At 36.5% G+C, this 24830-nt stretch overlaps 1 protein-coding gene and 1 long non-coding RNA gene across 8 annotated transcripts in view; one reads left to right on the forward strand and one right to left on the reverse strand.

The window, feature by feature from the left end:
- The window catches only part of Slc10a7 (solute carrier family 10 member 7), a 243055-nt gene that overhangs the window by 213905 nt on the left and 4320 nt on the right, over window positions 1–24830 (reverse strand). For 4 of the 7 annotated variants that reach the window (XM_033759909.1, XM_010610925.3, XM_010610924.3 and 1 more), the window contains exons 2-4: window positions 19642–19724; window positions 12757–12893; window positions 7541–7616 (exon numbers count right to left, since the gene is read on the reverse strand). In XM_033759909.1, the coding sequence (XP_033615800.1) occupies window positions 7541–7616; window positions 12757–12893; window positions 19642–19724 (296 nt within the window). Of the gene's footprint in view, window positions 1–1790; window positions 2098–6138; window positions 6207–7540; window positions 7617–12756; window positions 12894–19641; window positions 19725–24830 lie in introns of those variants that run through there. The other 3 variants (XM_019205531.2, XM_019205532.2, XM_019205533.2) reach the window with 3 other exon arrangements.
- On the forward strand, window positions 7–6644 carry LOC117284594. Its single transcript, XR_004515682.1, has 3 exons — window positions 7–226; window positions 2868–2992; window positions 6576–6644. It is a non-coding gene; the product is annotated as an uncharacterized LOC117284594 (long non-coding RNA).

Genomic DNA, 24830 nt, shown 5'->3' on the forward strand with positions numbered 1-24830 from the left:
AGTTTCCATGCACCTTACTGCATGGTACAACAGATTACCTGGGAGGCCAAATTCAGCAATGCCAGTAGTTATAAAACTAAAGGATTCTAGCCAATTTTCAATTGGAAAACAATATCCAATAAAGAAGAGGCCCATGATGACTTCAAGTTTAATGTGACTCTTTTGCTCCCAATATTTTATTCAGCTTTCCCATTCTTTCGAGACTGGAGGGTAGACAGAGCTATCGGTCAGTAACTTGGTTTCCTGCTTGAGTAGACACCTACCCCAGCCCGTCCCTTTCTGTGCTCACCATGATCAAAGTCTCATTTGAGCTTTACCCCTAGATAGCCTTTTATCTCCAGCAGTCCTCAGTAAGTCACTTACTTCAGGGCCTCATTTCCTAAAACCTCAGGAAGCCACCCCAATTTACCTTCATGCTGTTTCCTAATTGTCCTTGTAGACACCAGGAAATCTCACCCTTTTAGACAGGCAAGATGGTCTCCACTTTTGGGGACTATATGGGCTTCTTTCCCTGTTCCTTCTACAATTAGGTAGATCCCCTTCCTGTTTCCTGTAACAGAAATTCAAGTCACTTAAAAATTTGTGCCCAAGAGCCCAAGCAGAGCAAAGTGAAGAGACAATGAAGGTCAACACGACCAGTTAGGAGGATGCAGAAGCAGAGCTGGGCTATTTTAGTTTAAATCAGGATAAATGGGAGGGGTACTGTTTCTCAAGTAGTTAGATGGACCCAGGAGGGAAGGCTCCACTCTGGTCTTTAAGGAATCACAGGCCACAGGCTATGGAGAGGTCTAAGCAAAAAAGAGGGACCAGTGACACTTGCTTTGACAGAGATGTGTGGTAGTGCAGTTTGAGTTTCATGGGAGATGTCCCAGAGCTCAACAGGTCTTTGTCCTTCTGTGGGATACCCCTCATAAAGATCCCAGAACCAGTCTTGTCTCTCTCCATGAGCCCCACAAAATGTAGATACCTGTAGATCCCACTGACCTCTCCATTGGGCTGTATCCTTAAAAACTGAAAACAATATGACCCTGACAATATGAGAAAAAAATTTTTCTTCTATTCAAATACTGCGTAGATCCAGTATGAACTATAAAACAGCAAGAGATGGGTACAGAATGGAACACTAAATTACAATGCTATTCTTCAGTTAGACCTTTTCAGCAGAAAGCAAGGAAAGTCCCTGCTCCTGCTCCATGTGTCTGGTTGCTGATGTGACCGATTAATGCACTAGAGGACTGACTGCCCCTGCTCCCAGAGAGGGGTGAGGCAGCTCAAACTGCTACCTCCTGCTCTGATGAATAAGACTCAAGGGGCCAGGCAAACTGCAGCACACCTGCCTGCAGGCATCTCCATCTCCTGCAAGGAATCTTGGGTGCTATGGGTAAACAAATTCAGTTCCTTTTGGATACAGGGCTGGCTTACTCTGGAAACCCCTTCTCTAAATCTACAGCCATAATTAGGGTGAAGGGGAGCCCTAGCCAGAACTTCTTTGCTCTTGCTTTGACATGTCAATCAAAGGCAAAATCTCAACTATGAGTTTTTGATTGCCTCATGGTGTTCTACTCCCTTTCTACAACGAGATAGTCTAGTAAAATTAGGGGTAGTTCTCCAGTTCCAGAAAAGACTAAAGCAGGTTTTATCTGTTGAGACTACACCAGGCCTCCCTGACCTAATTAGTCAATAGGTGGATCTTGCTGCACAGTATAACAGATTACCTGGGAGTTCAAATTCAACAATACTGGTCATTATAAAACTAAGATTCCAGCCAATTTTCCAGTGGAAAACAATATCCAATCAAAGAAGAGACCCATAAAGATCTCCTGTCTCTCTCTCATCTACAGGTTTCTCAAATATGTCCTCCTGAGGCCTTATCAGTCCCACAGCAGTACCCTCATTCTCCCCATAATAAAACCTTCAGGAGAATAATGGATGGTAAAAGTCCTGGGCCCCATGAATGAGGCTGTAATCCCAATCCATCCTCTAGTGGCAGATCCATATATAATCCTCTCCCAGATTCCAGAAGCCACAAAATGGTCTTGGCCATCAAAGATGCTTTCTTTCCTTGTTCCAATTTGCCTTTAAATGGAAATGCCCCATCTGAAAGAAATAAACAATACACTTGGACAGTTCTCACCCCGGGCTTTAGAGGTAGCCTCTTCCTTCTTGCTCAGGCACTGAAAAAGGACTTAAGGAATCTGCAGTGTATACAGGGCCCATCCTATAGTGTGTATGTTTAGATGATAGTCTAATCTGCAGTCTAACTTGGGAGCTATCTAACATAAGACTATCTAAATTATTTTCTAGCTAAAAAGTGATATAAAGTCTTAAAGGAAAAGGCTCCCATATTCAGAGTCAAATGCTTACAGTACATTTTTACACTCAGGGAATGACAACTGTTTAGGGATATGGACACATCAATTCTCTAGAAAGGTTAAAAGAGTCAACCAGACCCTAAAGCGGACTCTGGCAAAACTTTCCCAAGAGACCTTGGGTCTTGGCTTCAATTATTGCTAATAGCCCTCATGAAAATTCAAAATACCCCCAAAACTAGATAAATATGATCCATCTGAGAGCTAAATGGGCCTTTTTTCATATTCTGATGTGTTAGTGGACCCAGAGATCACAAGGCTCTTATGGTTTCATCTTACTAGTCTTGGCCAAGTACAACAAGCTATTCAAGCAGATGGAAACAAAGTCCTGCCAGTTCCTAGCCCAGGGGAACCACCTGGTATCTACCCTGGAGAACACTGCTCATCAAAATTTAAAAAGACCAATTAAAGCCAAAGTGAAAGGGCCCCTTTTCAGTGATCCTTGCCAAACCTATTGCAATAAACGTGGCAGACAGATAACTGGATTTACCTTTCTAGGATAAAGTAAACCCTACCTGAACTGTCTCAGACAAAGGACCACCCAAAACCAAAAAGCTACTTCTGTGAACTTATGGAAGATCTGAGGCTCCTCTTCAAAAAGCAAAGCTCCAGTACTGCTCCAGGTACAAATAAGTAGAGTCACTAATGACCCCTGATTCACCATAGCTTAAGTGGGCATTTATATTGGACTCCTGCTTTTAACTGAATTCACAATGCGGGTAATCTTTTTAGGATTACAGCTTTCGGGCTCTTGGAATCACACTATCCTCTCCACAGGAAGCATGGAAATAAATCCCCTTAAACTCCTCCCAAATAATAAATAACATGAAAAGATAATGTGACTGATGAATGTGTCACAGTCCACCTTTTAAGACAGACAAGTCAGTATTCTGACTTGTTCCTTCTCATATTTGGCCTCTGCCTCACCAACTCAATAGTAAAGCTTCAGGTGTTGGTTCAGACTACAGCCTATAACTCTCCTGACAAATTCAGCAAGCTTTCTCCTACTGAACAGACAGTTTAACATTCTTGACATACAGGCACTAACTCTTCTCTCGCTGTCTTCTGACAGGTTCTTTGCAGCCCAGCTGGTAAGCCACATCATATTAAAGTAGTCAAAGAGCACATAATCCCCAGCACGAAGGGCCTAGAGTCCCTTTCAGCAGGACATGTCTATAAGAAAAAAGAGACCTCCACTCCTTTAGCATCCCATAATGAAGTATGGGTATTATGCCTCTCAGTCTGGGCAACTTAGTAAGACTCTCTCCCCCCACCCAATAAACAAACAAACAGGGAGGAGGATGCAACTCAGTGGTAAGCACCCTTGGGCCCAGTCTCCAGAACCACTAAAAAAAAAACAAAACAATCTTCGTGCTTCTTAATTTGCCAGGATGGAGATTTGAGGTTGGTAGCCTTTCCATCTTCGCACATTGCCAGCCCTTGAATAAAACTGAGTCCTTCCAACCTATACTGTTGTGAATACTGGTTTTCAAGTGACATCAGCCAGTCACTTAGCGTAGTTACAGTGTGAATATAGAGGCACGACAGTATATGTAGGCCAATTGAGCATCACAGAGAGGTGGAATCAGGGCTTTCATTAAACGGCACTGACACTGAACATAGCTTTTTAAACTTTTAATTTACATGCAACAATAAATCCACCTCCCGTCCTTAGATTTTATTTGTTTCAATGTATTTTTGGAAAGATAATCTCTTACATTTACTTCAGTAAAATCTAGATGCAGTTACCTGATAAAATGATTTTAGAAAAATATTAAATACAAAATTACCTCTCTTTATTTGCATATCATTTTCTTCCACAACTTGAAATGGTCCATTCATTTCACATCAGAGGACATGACCCAAATGAACTCTGGAAATTAGGCCTTAGAAATAACTATTGCATTATGCTACATGGAGGTAATTGGTAACCTTGTCCAGAACAATTCACTTCCTGAACTACCAACTCTATTATCTTTAATTCTTAGTTGACATATATACATGTATGTAACAGGCATTTTAGCACATCAAATAACAAATAAATTCTTGATTTTAAACAAGGATTGGCCAAGCTGGGGATTTAGCTCAGCGGTTCGGTGGCCTGCCTTGCAAGTGCAAGGACCCAAGTTCAATCCCCAGTACCAAAAAAAAAAAAAAAATTGGCTGACATTACAAGTATTCTCTAATATTCAGTGTTCCTCTGCAGGGCACAGAAATTATACTTGGTGACTTTCTCTGGTCAATTTATTTATTTAATTTTTTATTTTTATCAGGACATGTTTTCAGTATATCATGATTACATTCATCATGGGAAGTTGGTGCATTTACAAAACATACCTTAATTCTTTTTACATTCCCCTTCCTCTCCCTGCCTTTCCAATTTAATATGAACAAAAAGTTCATGTATCAGTGCCAATCTAGGCAGTCAAAAGTCCATTTGTGATTTTCTGATCTCTCTGTAATGGCTACTTACAATGCTCTGTATTCCATCCAGATGTTGTGCCTACAAGACGGTGGGACCTCCAGGCAACCAGCCTTCCCACGGACTCAGAGAAGCCAGTGTACATATTTCACCACTAAGATACTAGATTTCTTAGTGATCACCCCAATACCGCCCAGTCTTGCTAAGTTAATACTCCCTCAAATCTGCTGTCACATAGTCCTCTTCTCCTTATCAGTAACCCCATCCTTTCAGACGCTCAGCCAAAAACCCTGGAGTTATTCTTGACCCCTGTTTTTCTCTCACACCACACATCTACTTCATCAGCATCTTAATGCCTTCAAAATGCACCCAGAGTCCAATCACCTTTTACTGTCTTCTCTGCTATCCTATATTTCAAAAGGCACTGGTAATATACAAAGGCAAGGAAGAGATGGGAAAAAATGCTTACAATGCATATAATCAATGAAGATTTTACCAAAGAAGACATACAGATGAAGAGGAAACAAGCTCATTAAAAGATGCTCAACATTATTTAGTCAGTTGGAGATGCAAATTAAATAGTCACAGTGAGATAATATTACATACATACTGGAATGGCAAACATTAAAAAGACTGATAAGGGCCAGTGTTACCCAGGATGTGGAACACTGGAACTCTAACTCACAACTAGCCAAAATGTAAAACACTATAGCCACTTTGGAAATTACTTTGATAAATTTCTTAAAAGTTAAACATACACCTGGGTAAATGAAGAATGCTTTTATATTGACAGAAATTGTCCACTTCAAAAGCTATCTGTAAAAGATTATAACTACAGAGAGATACCTTGGTCAATAGGTAGCAAAACATGAATTTACCAGATGACGCAGCCATTTCTTCCCCAGGTAGTCTCAAGAGCAAAGAAAATACATGTCTACTGATGTGTACATGGATATTTACAGTCAAACAGTAGAAAAAGCTCAAAAGGCCATCAACAGGTGATGGATAAACAATTTGTAGTCTATCCATATAAATCCTACTTTTCAATAATAAAAAAAATCTGAACTATTGATAAAGACATAAATGATATCAAAAGAAATCATTTCTGATGAAAAACAAACACAAAACAGTACATACAATATGATTCCTTTATTCAAAATTCTAGGAAATACAAACTAATCTATAGTGACAGAAAACAGATGCCTGGTTACCTGAGGAAGAGGAGTGCTGAGAAGGGCAGGAGGAAGGGATGTCAAAGGGACACAAAATTTCTGAGGTTGCTGTGTTTTGAGTAGGTCTCCTAGGCTGAGTACAGTGCTACACACCTCCGGTGCAGCTGCATGGGAGTCTAAGGCAGGAGGATCAGCCAAGCTTGGGAGTTGGAGGCCTGCCTAGACAACACAGTAAAACTCCATCTCACAAAACAAAACAGAAAAAAGGGTGAAAGGATGCTCCAAAAATCATGTGTTAGAAACTGAATTTCAGGGCTGGGAATGTAGCTCAGCAGTGCTATGACTGCCTGGTAAGCAAGGTCCTAAATTTGATCCTAGATTTGGAGACACACACAGACACAGACACACACACACACACACACACACACACACACACACACACACAGTATAAAAAATTTTTTTTAAGAAACTGAATTTCTAAGGCAACAGTATTGAGAGGTGGAGCCTAACGGGAGGTGTTTAGGTCATGAGGGCTCCATGAGAAAGAATGGATTAGTGCCAATTATAAAAGGGCCTCAGGCTACAAGATCAATCTCTCCCTCTCTCTTCCAGGTCCTAGTTTGCCTTCTGCCTCCACCATTGGATGATGTTGCAAGAAGGCCCTCTCCAGATTCAGGCCCCAACTGTGTAAGAAATCAGCCTCTGCTCCCCATAAATCGCTCCATTTCAGGTGTTCTGCTAGAGCCATGCCAAATGGAGTATGACGATGGTTTAAATGGTTAAATTGTTTAAATGTATGTACATGTTATTTCAACAAGACTTGTTTTAGGAAAGAATAAAAAAGATAAAAAATATTTTTGAAAAGAATAAAATGGATGAAAGTTAACGTAGATATGTAGCAGCATCCTAAGACTGAAATGAAATGGGGACCTGTTGTATCTTCCTTCACAGTATTTTTTTTTCTGAGTGAGAAACACTAAGAAAAGCCCCTCAAAACTAAGTCATAGCACTTTTCAACCAAAGAAGACCCATCTGTAAATATGATAGCTTCTGAAAAGCACAACTGCTATTCCAATATAATCACAATCCTTTTGCTGGAGTCCTCTAACAGTTGGATAATTTCTTTGAACTGGTTTAGAAACCTGGCCTAATTTCTCCTTTTATGTCATCTTTAATTGGCACTAAACATTATGAACCTTTCCAAGCAATTTAATTCATTATGAATTTTTTTAGTTACTAAGAAATGCCCATTGTGAATGTCCTTGACCTGTGAGTCTTGCATGAAATGTTTCTTTCCTTGGACCCTCTGTCTTTTGTCTCCCGATTTCCCACTGGGGAGCAAAACTGTCATCTCTACTCCATTCATCTCCCCTGCTCTTCCATCTGAAATCCTAAATTCTACTCATCATCGTCAATTTCTCCATTACCCTAACAGGTGAATACAACCTCCTCTTTCATAAGCTGCTACAGCTATGAGGTCTCTGAATACAACTCCTTTATGTTCAAAACGTAGTTCTGAACAAAGTGAAAGCACAGCATGCATTTATGTTTAAATCAAGTTAGTCCCCAAGACTCACCTCATTTCCACCAACTGCTTTGGTTAAAATCACTGCAGAAGACACAGGGGGAGGCATGCAACCTACTGTCTGCAAACTGAAAAATAAAAGAAAATCCAATGGTAAGTAGTTTTTTCTCTCCAATTATAAATAGCTTCTACTCTATTCATTCTAATATAGTAGAACTGAGCACATAAAAATAAGGAAGTGTTTATTGACACACATTCCCTGTTCAGTTTAGACAATTTTATGTGAGGCAACATGGCTTAAAAAATGGGGCAGATGCACAGGCTCTGTGCTCTCACTACTTTCCTCGGGCTTAGATGGGTTTATTTTTAGTGAAGTTATAGTGAGTACACTCCTTAAAAGACAGTAAAAATGGCCAGTCATTTGGTATGTATATTTTATCGTACATTATTTTTGGGTAAAGTAAAAGTTTTCCTGACACTTTTTGTCAAATGTCTTTTGGTAAAAATAAAGCTCTAAGCCACATCCCAACCCCACGAATATATTTAATAAAGTATAAGCTTATATTTTCAATTTCTATAAAACAACTCTCAAACTTTCATCTCATAAAGACATTGTCATGTTGTAATGTCATTATAGGAACACATGAGACATAATTATATACTGTTTCAGATTTTGTAGTCAGTTCTATCCAGTATCTATTTCAAATTTGGTTTTTATTAAATAAATTATGTTTATATTACCAAGATCATAAAACCATTCTCTTAGATTATGACACAAAATAAATTGCCTGACAAGCACAATGCAAGTAAGTAGGAAATCTAACTACTAAAAATTAAAAAAAAAAACCACACACACAAAACACATTACTGAGAAGTCATATAGAATAGCCTTTTAGGGAAAGCAAACAGCCAGTTTATATGGAAAGTTCAAACACAGAATAGAAGACACACAGCATCTAATGTAAACATATTGTAAGTATGGTTACAGTAATTTTTATTTATTCTTGTAAGAATGTATTATTTCAACTATGTGAAAAATTATATTTCTTCTGAAATATCGAAAATAAAAATATTTTAATTCATTTCAGTTAAAACATAAGAAAACAGTATATAGAATTTCTGGCTCATTCGGTTTAACATGACCTTTTATCATTATTTTACTCTTAGAGAAGGGGTCTACATAGTTGCCCAGGCTGATCTCAAGTTCTTCAGCTAAAGCCATCCGCCTGACTTGGTCTCCTGAGTAGCAGGGACCACAAGTGCTGCAATTATTCCCAGTTTTGTCATCTTTTAAGGTCCGTATTTTCCTAGGTAAAGCTGAAGTGTTCTGTCCTATTAAAGATTCTCAATCTCTGAGTCTTCCTTAAGGTCTGGCATCATCACTGTATGGGGCATTTACCATTTGTAGTAAATACTATGCTAGACATTTTATACCCATTCTCATTTATTCCTCATCAAATATTTTAAATAAATATTACTGCTATCCTCACTTTAATGAAAACTAAAGTTAAGACAGAAGTTAAGTAATTTACCCAAACTCACAAAGCCAGCTCTCCTGGGTTGAACTTTAATCTGACAGCCAGGGCCAAAGACTAATGTGGGCCTCCTCCTTTGGCCTCCCTGCTTTGTATCTCCCCTGCCACAAATGTTAAAGACGAGCTGTCGCAGATATTTTTAACTTTTATAGCTATTCAATCTTTCCTTTTTCTGGCCTCTTCCTTTTTATATGCAATGAAGCAGAATTCGCCCTCTCTTATAAAAAGGTTACCTTATAAAAAAATATATATTAAATACATGGGTTTCTATGAGTAGGATACTATATAAGGGTATAAAAATGCATAAGACAATATTCTTGCCTTCTAGGATATTCAATACACAAATATGGATAACTAACAATAAAATTAGCAGTGTTACCTCTTCAGGAAACATTCCTACTTGTTTCACTGCAATTCACTGTTGACCGTCTTTAAAAAATACTCTACCTCCACGACCCCACAGTTAGTTCTCTCTTAATTCCTCTAGAACTGATTATTTGCCCCTTCTACTAGTATAAGAGCACTGAGCTTAAAACTAACCAGTGCTCTCCAAATCACCAAATGCAATGTCCTTTTCCCTATATTTGCTCTTACATTTTCAGGACACCCTATTTTCTTGGTTACCATTTCACTTTGTCATTCTGATTTATCTCCTATCTTTTAAACCTACTTTTTCTTTCCAATCTGAAAATACCTGCCAATTTACATTTCTAGCGCTACTATCACCAAATTTGTAGCTGCCTAGGCTGTCCCCCTCAAACTAAACATGTCTAATATTAAACTGATATATTTTCTTTTCTCCAGCTTTACTGAGGCATAATTCACAAACTAAAATTGTATATAGTTAGGGTATAAAATATGACATGTTAATCTATATGTGCACTGTAAAGTGATTACCACAATCAAGCTAATTAGTATTCCCATGAGCCGACATGGTTGTCTATGTGTGGTATGAATATTTAAGATCTGCCTTAGAAATTTTTTATATATGAATTTATATATTTTCATAAAAAATCTATTTTCTGTCTGAATTTATCAGAGGAACCAGTTTTCATTTAATGATACAATTTGAAACTTTACTCGTACGCAATTCTATTTTCTCCTCAGAAGGTAACTATTCTGTCACCACCAGCTTCCCATCCTTCCCCATGACTGCTGCTACCATCCCTGTTCAGGTGTTTTCTACCTAAATCTAAACACTTGAAAACGTGCTGAATGAGCACTACCTCTGCTCTGTCCCTTTAACACCTCAAGGTAAGGAGGATGTGCTCAATATAGCTCTTCTCCAATGGGATCCTAAGGTAGGAGTTTGCAACTCCCTCCAGTTCACTGTGTGTGCTCTCAAACTGGGGAGGGGAAGGGAGAGAAAGTGAGCTGAAATGAGCTTTCTCCAAATGAAGTAGACCAAGTGCATACTCCTTTAAGTTTAACATCCCAAGGTGAGAACTATATTTTTGCTTTAGTTAGCATACTGAGATCCAAGTGCTACTCTTCTAATAATGAGATGATACAATTCTATCAAGTTAATCTTCCTTAATGACCACTTTTGAGCACATTCTTTCCTTTTAATAGCACTTTTAAGAGCTCTCCCTCACCTACAGCTTCAAGCCCAAATTCCTCACCTAAGCCATTCAGGTCTTTATAGAGTTGGCCCTGAAGAAACTCTTATCTTTGTTTCCCAATAATGCCTCGTTTTGGGGTATACACAACCCTTGCTGAACCATTTATCCTTTTAATGAATTACACTACTCATCTGACAAAGCATATGGCACCCATTGAAGTTGTTCACTATCTATCTGTGTATTCAACTAGTTTAGAAGTTCCCTAAAGAAGAGGAAACTGAATTAATATCTTGCTGTTCCTTGAGTGTCAGACACGTGGTAGACACTCAGTAGCTACTGATTCTGGATACACATAAATACACTGTTGCTCCAAAATGATGTCATTTTATTTATGGGTCATTTTATGCTTTTTGGTAAAATGTGATACTCATTTTCTCACATTCAATCTAGCCAAAATGGGACTTTTGATTTGCTTCTCTACGCCCAAATCATTTTTCTCCAGTTAAGTAAATGATCCTGCCAACCCAGTTTTCATACCTGAAACCTAGAAACTATTCTTGGTTCTTCCCTGTCCTCATTGTATATCCACAAGAGCTCTACTATTAAAATGTATCCTGCACACACTCATTTCTCTCTAGTGCACTCCTACCTCACTACTTCAGTTGGTCCCCTAGCTTTCTCTCAGCTTTCTCTACTATACACTCTCCACACAGCAGCTAGAAGAATCACTTGCAAATGTAAAGCAGACCACACCACTCCCTAATTTCAGTCTTCCATTGACTTTCTGTAGAACTCAGAATAAAATCTGAATCCTTTACCATGGCAACAAGGTCTATGTACCTGGCCCCAGCCCACCTGTCCATTCCCAAATCATACTGTCCTTCCACATCACTAGACTCTGGAGATGCTAGTAAGTACAGTTGCTAATAGACCTTATTTCCACCTTGGAGACTTAATATAAGATTTCCTTTGCTTAGATCATTCTGCCCCCAAAACTCTGCAATTTAATCACCAGTCTGCTTACCTGAACACTTTCAATTATATCCTGTTTTATTCTTCTCAAATCACTTATCGCTGTCTTGCTCACCTATTTACTTGTTTCTTCCTAATTACACCACAGTCTTCATAATAGGCAAAATGAAATGGCACACTGCCAGTTTTGGTTTCTCCAACCCCATAATAATTCCTGGCATATAGTAGGAGTTAAATAGGTGACTTAGATAAATGAATGTGTGACCTCAAACGTTCCAACACCATTATTTCATAGGAAGTAAAAGTAGGATTATAATTTTAGATAAAGAAAAATTGAGGTCCAAGACTATTAAATAAATTTACTCAAAGTCACACATCATGTTAGGGTTAGGGTCAGAACCAAATCTTTGGGTTGCAAGTTCAGTGTTTAAGTTGTCACACAATGATGCTAAAATGTGGTTAATTTTAAATCACTTCAAAGCATTTTTATTGTTAAGCTGTTTTTATTGAGCATGAAAACATTTTTAATGAAAGAAAAGATTCTAATAAAATCTACTGCTAATTTGATTATTATATATCAAACACAATACAGAACAAGTGAAAAAATATTTGGTCCACATATATATTTTTTCTTTAAATTATACGACATTTTAAAAAAACATATTACACATAGCTATTATCTGTATATATTGTTTGAGAGATAAAATGGAGAGTAAAATCAACCAGAAGACAGTCTATATTATACACATATATATAATCTCCTCTAGTACATTTTTCTCCTGACTCTCAAATTCCCACAAAGTATCTATCCTTGACATCCCAGACTTCTTTCAAACATGCAATATGCCCTAATTCAGGTTTATAAAATTCTGGAGCAGGTGAGATAAGCTATCTATTTGAAGATTATTGATTGTTGATACCATAAGCAAATATGAGTATCTACCTATATTAAAAACCAAATCTTTTACAAAACAATTAGCAGGACTTATTCTAATTAAATATAAGAGTAAGCATGGGGTATATTTTAAGATTCTGTTAAACAATTCTTTGGTCACCCTTTTAATGAAACCATAGTGCTAAAGGATAATTTTACAAGTGTTTTACTTCCTTGTAAGATAGCACACATAAGCCTGTTACAGAGTTGCCACAGAAGGTAGAAATGCCATTAAAAGAACATTCGTCAAAAGATTTAAACATACCCTTTTAAAAGCCATTCATTGATGGATGTGATTGATAAAAGCTGAAGAAAGAGCCATATTGTTGCTGGGAAGAATGCAAGTGTAAAGATCTGAATAAAAAGATGCAGTTTTAAATGCACCAAAGCACTGGTCAGCTCCTGGAAAAATGAAGGATACAAAGTAAAGGTAAGAAACTACTTCTGAAAAAAAGATCACTAGTAAAATAATATCACAAGTTTTTAATTCTGAGATTTTTTCATAGCTAAAATCTTTATAAGTACATGCATAAGAAATATACTTTAAGAGGAAAAAAGTACTCATGAGATTATAAAATACTTTCATATACAATTTTAAAATATTCTAACTTCTTTCAAATATGCAATATTCCCTACCAAGTCAAATTTATAAAATTCTTGACCAGGTGGTATAAGCTAATTACCTTTATACTAGTTAGGTTTGAAGATTGATGACATTATAAACAAACATGAATGTTCACCTGCATTAGAAAATGAATCTTTTGAAAAATATTTAGCCAGACATATCTTTTAAAAGTAAATAATTTATTCATTCTGCGGAATTCATAAGGCCTCAATTTGGCAAGATGTTGCTGAGGCTACAAATAATATTTGTAAATGGTTTCTTCAATGATAGTCTATAATTCAAAGTGATCCCCACAGTCTACTCATTGCAATTCTTCGTCAAAATTTACTGAATAACAGCTATGGGCCGTCATCTAAGCTCGAAACTTTACATCTCATCCATTATCTCATTTAATTTCACAACAGCAATGTCAGGAAAATGCTACCATCCGAATGTTATTTGCTGACGAGAAACTGAGGTTGAAAACCAGCACCAAGCCCATTTCTAGCCTGCTACCACGCCCAAGGCTGCTTCTTTCCTCACACACACTGCTGCCCCAAGAGGGGAAAATGCACATTAAGTATAACCAGGCACCTCTTGCCGCTAAAAAAACAATAATCACTTAACCTCCTCTGGGGTTCAAATACCTATAACCGTATGAGCATTTGCATGGAAATGCATGCCATGAGGTTATCAGTTGAAACAAACAAGCAAACAAAAAAAACTTAGAAAGTAGTAGAAAAAGGATAGTCCTTTCAAACACGGAAGTCATCACTGAAACACATACAAAGATGCCAGAAACTGTTTGGTTATAAACACAACTCTAAAGCTCCTACAAGAAAGACGTTCAAGAGATCATCAGCCTCAGTGACATTAGCCAAAGTTTATCAGCTTAACAAACAATCGTTAAATCACCAATCACCACCTGTCAAATCCGCCTCCCGCTGTCTGTCTTCCTGTACAGAGACACGGGCAATTCCAGTTTGGTCATAACAGGTCTCTAGACACACAGAAGGAACGTCTTGGCATCTAATTCGGGATCACTGGGAAACACTAGACCTATCAGAACCCACCAGTCGTCCTTAAATTGCACCTAAAAGGAGCCACCTTACAATGAGTCGGAATTCTTAAAAAGTTGTACCCACAAAATAACCTTGAATGGTCTTGAAACCAGAGCTCATTTAAGTATATTCTGAAGCACTTGGCAAATATATAATAAACATTCATTCGTTTTATTTTTTAAAACCATAATAAAATGATTAGCTACAGTACAGCAACTAAGACATTTGCCTGCCTCCCTTTTTCCCTCTCTCCCTCCCTCCCTCCATCTCTTTCTCTCTTCCTCCTGCTCTGTTTTACTCCCTCCTTTTCTCTCCAGTGGTACTAGGAACTGAAACCAGGGCCTTCACACTGAGCTATATCCCAAGGCCTTTCTCTTCTTTTATTTTTGAAAAAGTGTCTCACTGATTCTGCTAAATTGTCCCTGTTGGACTTGAACTTGTGATCCTACAGCCTCACACTCCGAGAGTTGAGTGCTGAGTTACCGGAGTAAGCCATCGTGTATATGCCCACTTGCACATACTTCTCATAGCAATGTCAAATGGCATAAATTTACTGAAACGTAAATTTTGGAAACACATATAAAGAATTATAACATAACTTATTCTTGGATTCCAAAATTTTATGTCAAGGTAGGTGATTATAAACATTTATACACAGCATTGTTCATCACAATATACTATCGTACAGAAAAATCTGCAATTTCAATGCTCAAAAATGGGAGAATAATTATGTTGTATTATTAAAAATTTGTTTGCCTGATTTATTTCACACAACATGATGGGCTCAAGGTACATCCATTTTCCTACAAATCATTCAAGTTTATCCTTCTTTAAGGAACAACAGTACTCCACTGCGTATTTTCTTTATCGATTCATCTACTCATTGACATACAAGCCACGTCTAAGATTTAGCTATTAGAAATTTTGCTGCTATAAACATTAGGAAGAATGAAAATAACTGCTATTAATATCCATGTAGTTTAGTCCCCTTTTCTCTAAAAATGAGTATGCATCAATCCCTTTAATAGGATGCTTTAACTCTTTGGGAAGACACCTAGAAGGGAATAGCTGGGACAGATGGAATTTCTAGTTTTAGGGTTTGAGGAATCTCCAATCCTGACTTCCATAGTGGTTGTACTAGTTTACATTCCCACTACCAACACTGAGGGTTCCTCTTTCCTTGCAGCTTTACCAGTATTTGTTATTAATTGATCTCTTAATGATGGCTATTGTTTCTGGAGTAAGACGGAATCTCAAAATGGTGTCGATGAGGACATAGGCGTATGAGATTTTACTCCTACTCTGCCAGCAGGAATGTACACTGTCACAACCTATGGAGAAAAATCTAAAGACTTATGCTTTTATCCAATAACTACTCACTGAGTGAGGGGAAAGGTATATAGCTCAGTAGTAGAATACTTGCCTAATAGGCATGAGGCCCTGGTTAGATCCCAAGAACCATGAAAAGAAAAGGAAAACAACACAAAACAAAAGGCAAAACTTACATCTAGTAAGTATACTAGATATACTAGTATACTAGATACTTGGAATATCTACCACACCTTAAAATGCAAATATCATTGGACCTAGCAATTCCAGTTCCAGGAATTTATCCTTTTAAACTAGTTTATAATGGCAAAATCTTATAAATTACCTAAATGTCCATTGGTGAAAGCCAAGTAAAACATAGACCAACACATCCTTATACCAACATACTACCTGGCATATGAGAAAAAAGGGTTCTTTATGCATTTATATGAAAAAACCCACACAACATGTTTTTAAGTAAAATAAATTACATGCCACATAATATAAAATGCTACAAGTTATAGGGGGATGTGGATGTTTACATAGCATTATCTCTGGAAAGGCACATAGAAATTGTTAAAATTGGTTGTCTCCAGAGAATAGAAATGGAAAGGCAGAAAGGTGAAAGACTTTCATCATATATGCTTTTGTACTTTCTGATTCCAAACTATATGAAACCATTGTTCACCAAAGTAAGCAAAATGTAAATTATTTAAAAATAAAAAAAATATTATAAATATAAAGAAAAAAATGTTCAATTACATGAAAAAATATTATACAGTGTTAAAAGGAGAAATAGGGCAAAATTATATGCATGTGTATATGTATATGTCTATAAGTATATATACCCATATAATTTTATTTTAAAAAGAAAGTATTTTAAAAATATACATAAAACATTTTTTAGAGAAAAAGGGACTAAACTACATGAATATTGATAGCCATTATTTTCATTCTTCCTAATCTTTCTAAAATGAGTAAATGTCACTTTTATAATCAGAAAAATGTCATAAAAAACACTAACTGATCTAACAAATAATAGTGAGGAACAGATGACAATACATTGCAATAACGGACAGTAAAGAATCCCGCAAAACGATTCATATTGGCCTACCATGTTGGGCCACAAGGGGCCTCTTAACCACATAGAAATAATAGGCAAGAAGGGTTCCTCAGAAAGATTTTCAAGACTGTTATAAAATTTCAGTCTAATATACTTTCTATATCTTGCTACAACTATAAAGATAAAGAAAACAATCTGGGTATGCTGACAACAATGGAAGAGAAAAATTAGTAGTACTCCATAGATACCCAGGTAGACCTTAGGGCCTCATATTCAAATAAATGCCATCATGAATAATTGAAAAGTTGACTCTCAGGGACATTTTGTTTATTCACATGTAAAACAGGTCAGAGTCCATTAAAATAAACTTAAGGAGATACAAATACTCCACATAATGTCCTGATTATACCAGAATCTCACTGAGAGCATTAGGAGTGCTTAAAACCAGGGCTCTTCCTGGGAAGTAGAAATATATTCATTAAGTAACAATTTTTTTGTAGTTCTTATTTGACCTTTATCTAATTCCCTTTCTGAGAGTCAGTCTCATAGCTCTAGGCTTGAAATAAGCAGCATGAGTCCAAACTTTAGAATTTGCTATATTTACTTTTCAGATAATAGGATTTTAAAACTCATAATCTGTTCAGGAAAATAAAGAAAAACCCTTCTTCAGGCCCTGAGTCTCCTGCTCACCTTTGTTTCTATTTCAAGTGCCAAGCACAGTGCCTTGTAGCCACAGATACTACTTAATAGGCATTTGTTTAAATGAATAGGCCCTGCCACTGTAGGTTTGAAGTTAGTTAAGTGTAAAATAAATTTAAAATGAGGCCTTTGATGTGACAAAATTTCAGCAATCATTTCAACAAGTATTTTAAAAACTAGAAATCAAGTCATAAAATTGAAGATTTAGCATTGCATGAAGATAATATCCTTTATGATTTGAATAAATTAGTAAAATACACTTGAGGATATATATATCATTGAACCAATGCAGGAGTAATACTACATAAAAAGTTCAGTATAAAGAAAACTTCAGTGGGACCAAAATAATTACTTCCAAATAAATTCAAGTTGGTGATTTATTGAGTGTCTACTATGTGCACTATTCTAGGACCTAATAAATAAGATACACATAGTAGTCCCCATGAAAATTAACTAGAAAATAAACAACAAGCCTTCTACCTCCTATTTTATAATGGGTTGCTCAGGAAAATAACAGGGCTCAGAGACGATCTAATATTACACAATGATCCAATCCAGCACACCTTACGTTAAATGGCTTTTGAAAATAACTTAATGTGAATTGGTTTGAAAAGGGTCTCTGATGGAGGAAATGGCTTTGATGGCTACCTAGATACCACAAAAGCACAGGATCTAGGCATTTCATCATTAGATCCAAATTAGCTGGATGACTCTGAAGGTTTCCTAGGCATTTTACAGAAGTTGAACCTTAGAGACATGCTGACAGCTATGGCAGTCTTCCTTTTTCAATCTTGGATCCCACAAAGTTGGCTGCTTTACAGAATGGCATTAAGTAAGAAGCTAAGGGGTGAGAAACATCAAGTTTCTAGCTGATGGCTCAAGGCACAAGTAACAGCTGCAGCCATCAAACAGCTACCAGGGCACATAGTGAGAGCAACCTCCCAAGGAAAGGACTTAGACAAAGAGCTTTAGCCAATATCAACAGGGAGATCAAGTCACATCCTTCCAGCACACGGCAGTGGCAAGTACATTTCTGTATGTGTGTGCCCCACACTGGAGAACCAGTATTAGAACTCAGGCACTGACACAAAGTCTATTCCTTGTAATGACAGATTCTTCATATCAATGATGTTACAAAAACTGGAGTCTGATAGTTCCAGGAATCCCATCCCATGTCAATTTTCAGGACAGCAAGGTAATAAATGAAAATATTTAGAATTATTGAGATATAATTTATCAGCTGTAGACATTACACACTGCACCTATACATATAAAAAGATTTACACTAAGCTAATAAAATACACAAATTCAGTAATATATTTTCCAATAGTTAATAAGATGATCTAAAAAGACAGTAATTAAATTTAGTCTTCATTCCAACTAAATGTAAAATACAAAATAAAGGCAAAATACAATGCCAAACCAGAATTTTAACTTCTAAAATCATTTAAACAATCTATTTTATGGCAAATAAAAGCAAACATGTTGGAATAACTTTCTGTAATTAAAAAAAAAAAAATGGGACTCCTCTCCCTTTTTTTTCCCTTCCCATTGTAAGTCAAAAGAGAATCATAAATTCTATTCAGTCTTCTTTCAGATGCAGAAAAAGTACCTTTCTTTTTTTTTTTTTTTTTACTTCCAAGAGAATCTTATGTTCAGTAAAGCCTGGATCAGTAAATAACATTTCTCACGTGAATAAAAGATTGCCATTTGGTATGAAAAATATCAATATTTCTCTTAAAAATTATGAATATGGAAGGATATGCATTTTTTAAAATTAAAAGTTAGGACATAACAGGCATTACTTGATCACCATTAGTCTTAGATATAGTGTAAAAGATAATCCCCAAAACCAAACTAAATCGCCACAGCTTAAATGGGCCCAACCGCATCAAGAACCTTTACTAGTACAATACGAGAAAGATGTGAAGCAGATTCTTCAGTGCAGCTGCCATACTTAAAACATACTCATTCTTATGCTTCTCATGTTTTTATGTATAAGTTTAAAAATAAGTTTAATTTTAAAAGAAAGATTTTTAAAATTCTTGGTATTACCAAATACCTTAATTTTTTTCAAGTTCGTGAATAAGATACATTATCTCACTGTAATCTTACTTCCCTGATTATAGCTCTTCATAGGCATATCAGTCACACCACATTCTTCAATAAAAGAATTGTTCAGGAAAAACATTTAAATCCCATCCTCAGGACCCATGTTGCTCAACTACAGTTTCCATAATATGTATAAAGAAAGCACAAATCCTTTGCTGTGTTCCAAGTTATCGTCTATCAGAATGAATCCTTCCCACTAACTACCACATAAATGCCTTCACAAAAGGATGCTGAAATTTAAAAATGGTGAGTACAAATTAAATTTCCCACCATGCTTTTTATGTACCCCATGGGTGACAGTACCTCTGTTTTTAATGATAGTCCACTGTTAAGAAATATTGTTGCGACAGCAATGTAGGATACAGTTATTTCTGGCTTCAGTGGCCCTAAAAAGAGAGAAATGAATTACAATTAGGAAAGAATTTTCATTATGAAAGAAGAACCTATTAGAGGAGTGAATGGTACTTTAAGTAATCTTGCCCCTAGGGTCCTACAGTCCTGAGACAGTTGAGCATTTGCTGTGCTGCAACCTGGTTCCAGCGTGGATTTTCCAGGGAGGATATGGACTAAGAATGTCTGGTTCAGCACATTATCCTCAGACCAGAAGAATGGGTAAGCAACAGCCTTCACGATAGGTCCTAATTACACCCACCAGGTTATCACTCCTGATAACAAAATACCTCAAATTCAAATCAAATAATCAGTGGAAGAAGTTCCTTTCTCTAATTTAGCAATTATCATTTTATTTCTTCTAGGGTAATAGAAATAAAGTATTCACGTCCACATTCAGCTCTGCCCAAGAATATTCATTATGTACTGAGCACCTATTATGTGAATGAAATACTGCCTATAGAATTCTGTACTTAGTAATGACTTGTTATGATTTTTAAGGATTAAGTTATGCTAAGTCCTGGGGACACTGTGCTGAACCAGACAGGTCTGGTCCTTGCCCTCCAGAAAATCTTCTGTAGAGTTGGGTGGGTATCACTGAACATGTATTAATGCTGTAAGAACAGGGGTCACCCTGACATTTAAAATATCATCTGTGACTTGTATACAATCAGCTGGAGATATCACATACTAATCCAAGAACAAGATTCTCCTAAAGGATGCAATTCTAAGAAAATGCCATTTTATACCTGTGCATAAGTAGCTCTCCAGCACTGGAAACTGTGCCACCTAAAGATATCTGGCAATATTTGGAAACTTTTTGTTTAACCTAACTCTGGGTGGAGGGTGTGGTACTAGCATCTAGTGGGCAGAGACCAGGAATTCTTGCAAACTCCTGGGAGATATAGAACAGTCCTCCAAAAACAAATTATCATGTCCAAAATGTCAATACCACCCAAGTTGAGGAATCTTTGTGTAACTCAACATTGAAACATATGAGATCATCTCATATTTGACATTCTATTTGTCCCTTTTGCACCGAACTGAGTTATATCTCCCCAAAATTCATGTCTACCCAGAAATCCAGAACCTATGAAAGTGAACTTATTTGGAAATAGGATCTTTGCGGATACAATCAATTTAAGATGAGATCTTACTGGATTAAGGTGGTTACTAATCCAATGACTTGCATTTTTACGTGAGGGAAATTTGCATACAGATACACACACAAGGAAGACAGCCTTGCAAAGACAGAAGCAGAGACCAGGATTATAATGCCACATGCCAAGGAATGCAACCAGAAGAAAGGAAGAAAGGATTCGTGCGTGTGTGTGTGTGTGTGTGTGTGTGTGTGTGACTGAGCTACATCCCGGGTCCTTTTTATTTTTCATTTTGAGACAGGAGCTCACTAAGTTGTTCAGTTTCCTAGGCGGAGCTCGAACTTGTGATCCTGCTGCCTTATCCTCCCACAATGCTGGGACTACAAGTATGTAACCAACATGGCCAGTTTGGAGAACATCTTGACTTGGAATTTCTGGCCTCCAGAACTGTGAAAGAATAATTCTCTGTTGCTCTAAGCCACATGGTTTATAGTAATTTGGTTTTTGTTTTTTTGTTTTTTGGGGTTTTTTTTTAGGTCATTTGTTTTTTAACCTGTTACTTGGCTCCTTCAAAATCCTCCACAAAAAAAAAAAAAAAAAAAAAAAAAAAAAAAAAAAAGAAAAAAAAAGAAAGAAAGAAACTAATAAAACTTTGGTCCCATGTTTGTCATCCCTGGTACCAAAAATAAATAAATAAATAAACTAACAAAGTCCTCCACCAAACCTACAGATACTGCTCAGTAAATTAGTGTAAGACCAACAAATATATACTGAGCATCTACTATATCTTTGCCATTTGTAGCACTATAATGTGATAAAAGAAAGATCTCAAACACTGTAATACATTATTTTATACACTTGGAATTAACACAAATCATTTTTCTAAGACCTGAGGAAAGGTATTATATTTCAGAGCTTTAATAAAGTTCATAAACTTTTAAGAAGAGTCCATTATTTTTATAACTGTAAGTGAATCTATTCAGTTCACATTGAGATGTAATATTTCTTCAACAGCTGAGAAGGTGAAGGTGATTCAGGAACAGATTTTAAAGTCAAAGAGCCTGGCTTGTTTCAGAAGTACGGTAGATGGTTTAGAGGAATGTTAAATACCTTGTTTTTTGAAACTTCTGTTATTTTTATTTTCCTCCCAATCCCTGCTTTTTTATGAGACACTTTTGTTGATTACGAATCTGTTCACAGTGGTGCCTCCAGAGCTTCTAACGGTAGTGGTGAGAGTCAGCACAGGACAGCCAGAGGGCATGTCTAAAAGGCGTCTCCATAGACAGCATGTGGCATTTACTTGCACTGCATGTCTCTGCAAAGGGATAGAAAGCATCTACCGTAGTTCCCCGATTAACTATTTGCTGCTGTCACTGTTGTTGTTGCTGTTGTATTGGCAGTGATCAGGATTGAACCCAGGGACTCAAACATGCTAGAAAATTCTTCTACCACTGAAGCGCATCCCCCAACCCCATGTGCATTTACGTTGCCAGGCTGGTCTTGAACTTGCCATGCTCCTGCTAAGGTCTCCTAAGACGCCGATTACAGGCATATACCACCAGTGACATAGCTTAACTTTCTTTTTTTTTTTTTAAGCATACAATGTAAGTTTTATTATAAAATTTTGTACTTAGTTATAGCCATTATCATTTTATTAAAAATTCCAATCTAGCCAAGGATTTAGCTCAGTGGTACTGCACCTGCCTCGCAAGCGCAAGATCCTGAGTTCAATCCTGGTACAAAAAATAAAATTTCAATCTGAAATATATATGCCTTCCAAATGGAATGCTCAAAATCATTTTTACAATTATAGACACCACTAATAGCCTATAAAACCCAAATTGTTATTTTATTTAGCAACAGTGTCTCTAGTAATCACAAGCCAATTACCTATATTTGATTTGTCTAATATCTAAGTCAACAAATATTTCCTATTTGAGAATCTTAGCAGCGTATGAAATATTTTATATTTTCTTAACTTTGATTTTTAAGAAGGTAATTCTTCCTATAATCCATACACAAATATAAATACAAAAAATGATTAACATAACTTGATGGAATAATCCTGGACTTTTAATGTCTTAAATCCTAGAGACAAAACTACCTTTTGTAATGGATGTACATTTAAATAACTCTAATCCATGAAAGGATGTGGTGGGGATATTCTGGGGCTACTTAGAACATGTCTGTCGGGGGAAAGAGGAATTAATTTTCATTTGGACAAACTCAAGGTCCCTCAGACATACTCACCTGAGAGACTAAAAGAAAGCCCAATTTTGGAATGCAGAATGGTAAGTCATCCATGGCCAAAATAAAAGCTTGTCAAATATTTACACAGAGAAGTCAGTTGAAACTGTAGCATAAAAATGATATTTGGCCCTTCTTCAAACTAATAATTATATCCTTCAAGTTTCCAAAATAACTAGATTGAGGTCTTAACATAGTTACAAAGCTCCAACAGGTATGTTTTTACTTTTTCTTTAGGTAAAATTCAAAAAAATATTTATCAACAAAAATAGAATTGGGGTAACACAATCAAAAGAAAAACTGGCCATGAAAAAATGAAGCCAATTGGCATGGTGGTGCAGAACAAGAGAAACACCACAAGTTCAAGTCCAGCTCGGGCTACAAAGTGAGTTTAAGACAAGCCTAAACTACACAGCAAAAATCCTGCACCAAAAAAAAACAAAAACAAACACACAAAGGGCCGGGGATTTAGATCAGTGGTGCAGGTGCCTTCCTGGCAAGCACAAGGTCCTGAGTTCGATCCCCCATACCACACACACACACACACACACACACACACACACACACACACACAGTAATTTAGGGGCTCCAAAATCCATGCTTTTTAATGGGAAGAAAAAAGGAAAATGTTTTGGAATACTGAAGAATGCAAGAAACTATTATGCATTAGACAAAAGCCACCCATCAACACAGTAAATTTTACTTGCAAACACCTAAAATATTGTAAGATATTCACAGCAATATACTTAAGCTTGCAGAATGTTTCTTGTTATATTTTTTGATAGAAAAAAAGCAGTTTCCTTTTTTAGGATTAACGTTTTATTAATTGCAATAGTTTAAAATGCAGGTAGAAATGACAAACTTTTACAAATCCAAAGAAAGAACTCCAAAAAAATGAACAGCACAGTGCTGAACTCCTGTAAACTCTAGCGGTACAGTAATACCTCAGGTCTTCCTGAGGTCACAGTGGAAGAGATTACCAACCCCGCAGAATCTAAATACTTACATCCACTACAGCTTTTTATTTTCAATCTTCTATGTATTTAAAAACTGAAATGTAACTAAGTAAAAAAGAACACTGAACTCAGAACTCAGTTAGCTGAGCTTAATATAATTCTTCCTACTAAAAAAGTTCAACTTCTCTAATCTTAGTCATTCCTACATCAATAAATTTTGTGTTATACCAACCAACTACAACTCTATATGTATTATTTTATTATTTATATTTTATTAGTACATGCTTGTGGTAAATAATAATCACACTCCTCATAGGGAGTTGGTACATACATATAGCACATCTTAATTATTTTTTCTTTATCACCTTTCTTTCCCTTTCTTCCTCTATCTCTTGATCTTGTTCCCATATACAAAAGATCTATCTCACTATTTCCTATTATCTATCTTTTATTTTGCTTTCTATTTACATTTTGAGCTTCTCATATAAGAACCACGCTATATTTAAACTTGTATGTCTGATATGTTCCACTTAACATGATTGTTTCAGGTGTGACTCTTTCCCTATAAATGATTCAAATTTATCCTTTATGGTACAGTAGTACTCCATAGCATATCAACTTATCTGTTGATAGACATATAGGCCACTTCTAAGATGCAGCTATTGTAAATTGTGCTGCTATAAACACGAGTATTCATGCACCATCATAGTATGAGGGCTTTGCCTCTTTGAGGAAGATACCTAAAGGGAAATACAGTAGCTGGGTCAAATGTAATTTTTTTTTTTTTTTTTTTTTTTTT

This window comes from Fukomys damarensis, unplaced genomic scaffold (assembly GCF_012274545.1).
Source record: "Fukomys damarensis isolate Sample0158 unplaced genomic scaffold, DMR_v1.0_HiC HiC_scaffold_38, whole genome shotgun sequence".
Classification (NCBI taxonomy): domain Eukaryota; kingdom Metazoa; phylum Chordata; class Mammalia; order Rodentia; family Bathyergidae; genus Fukomys; species Fukomys damarensis.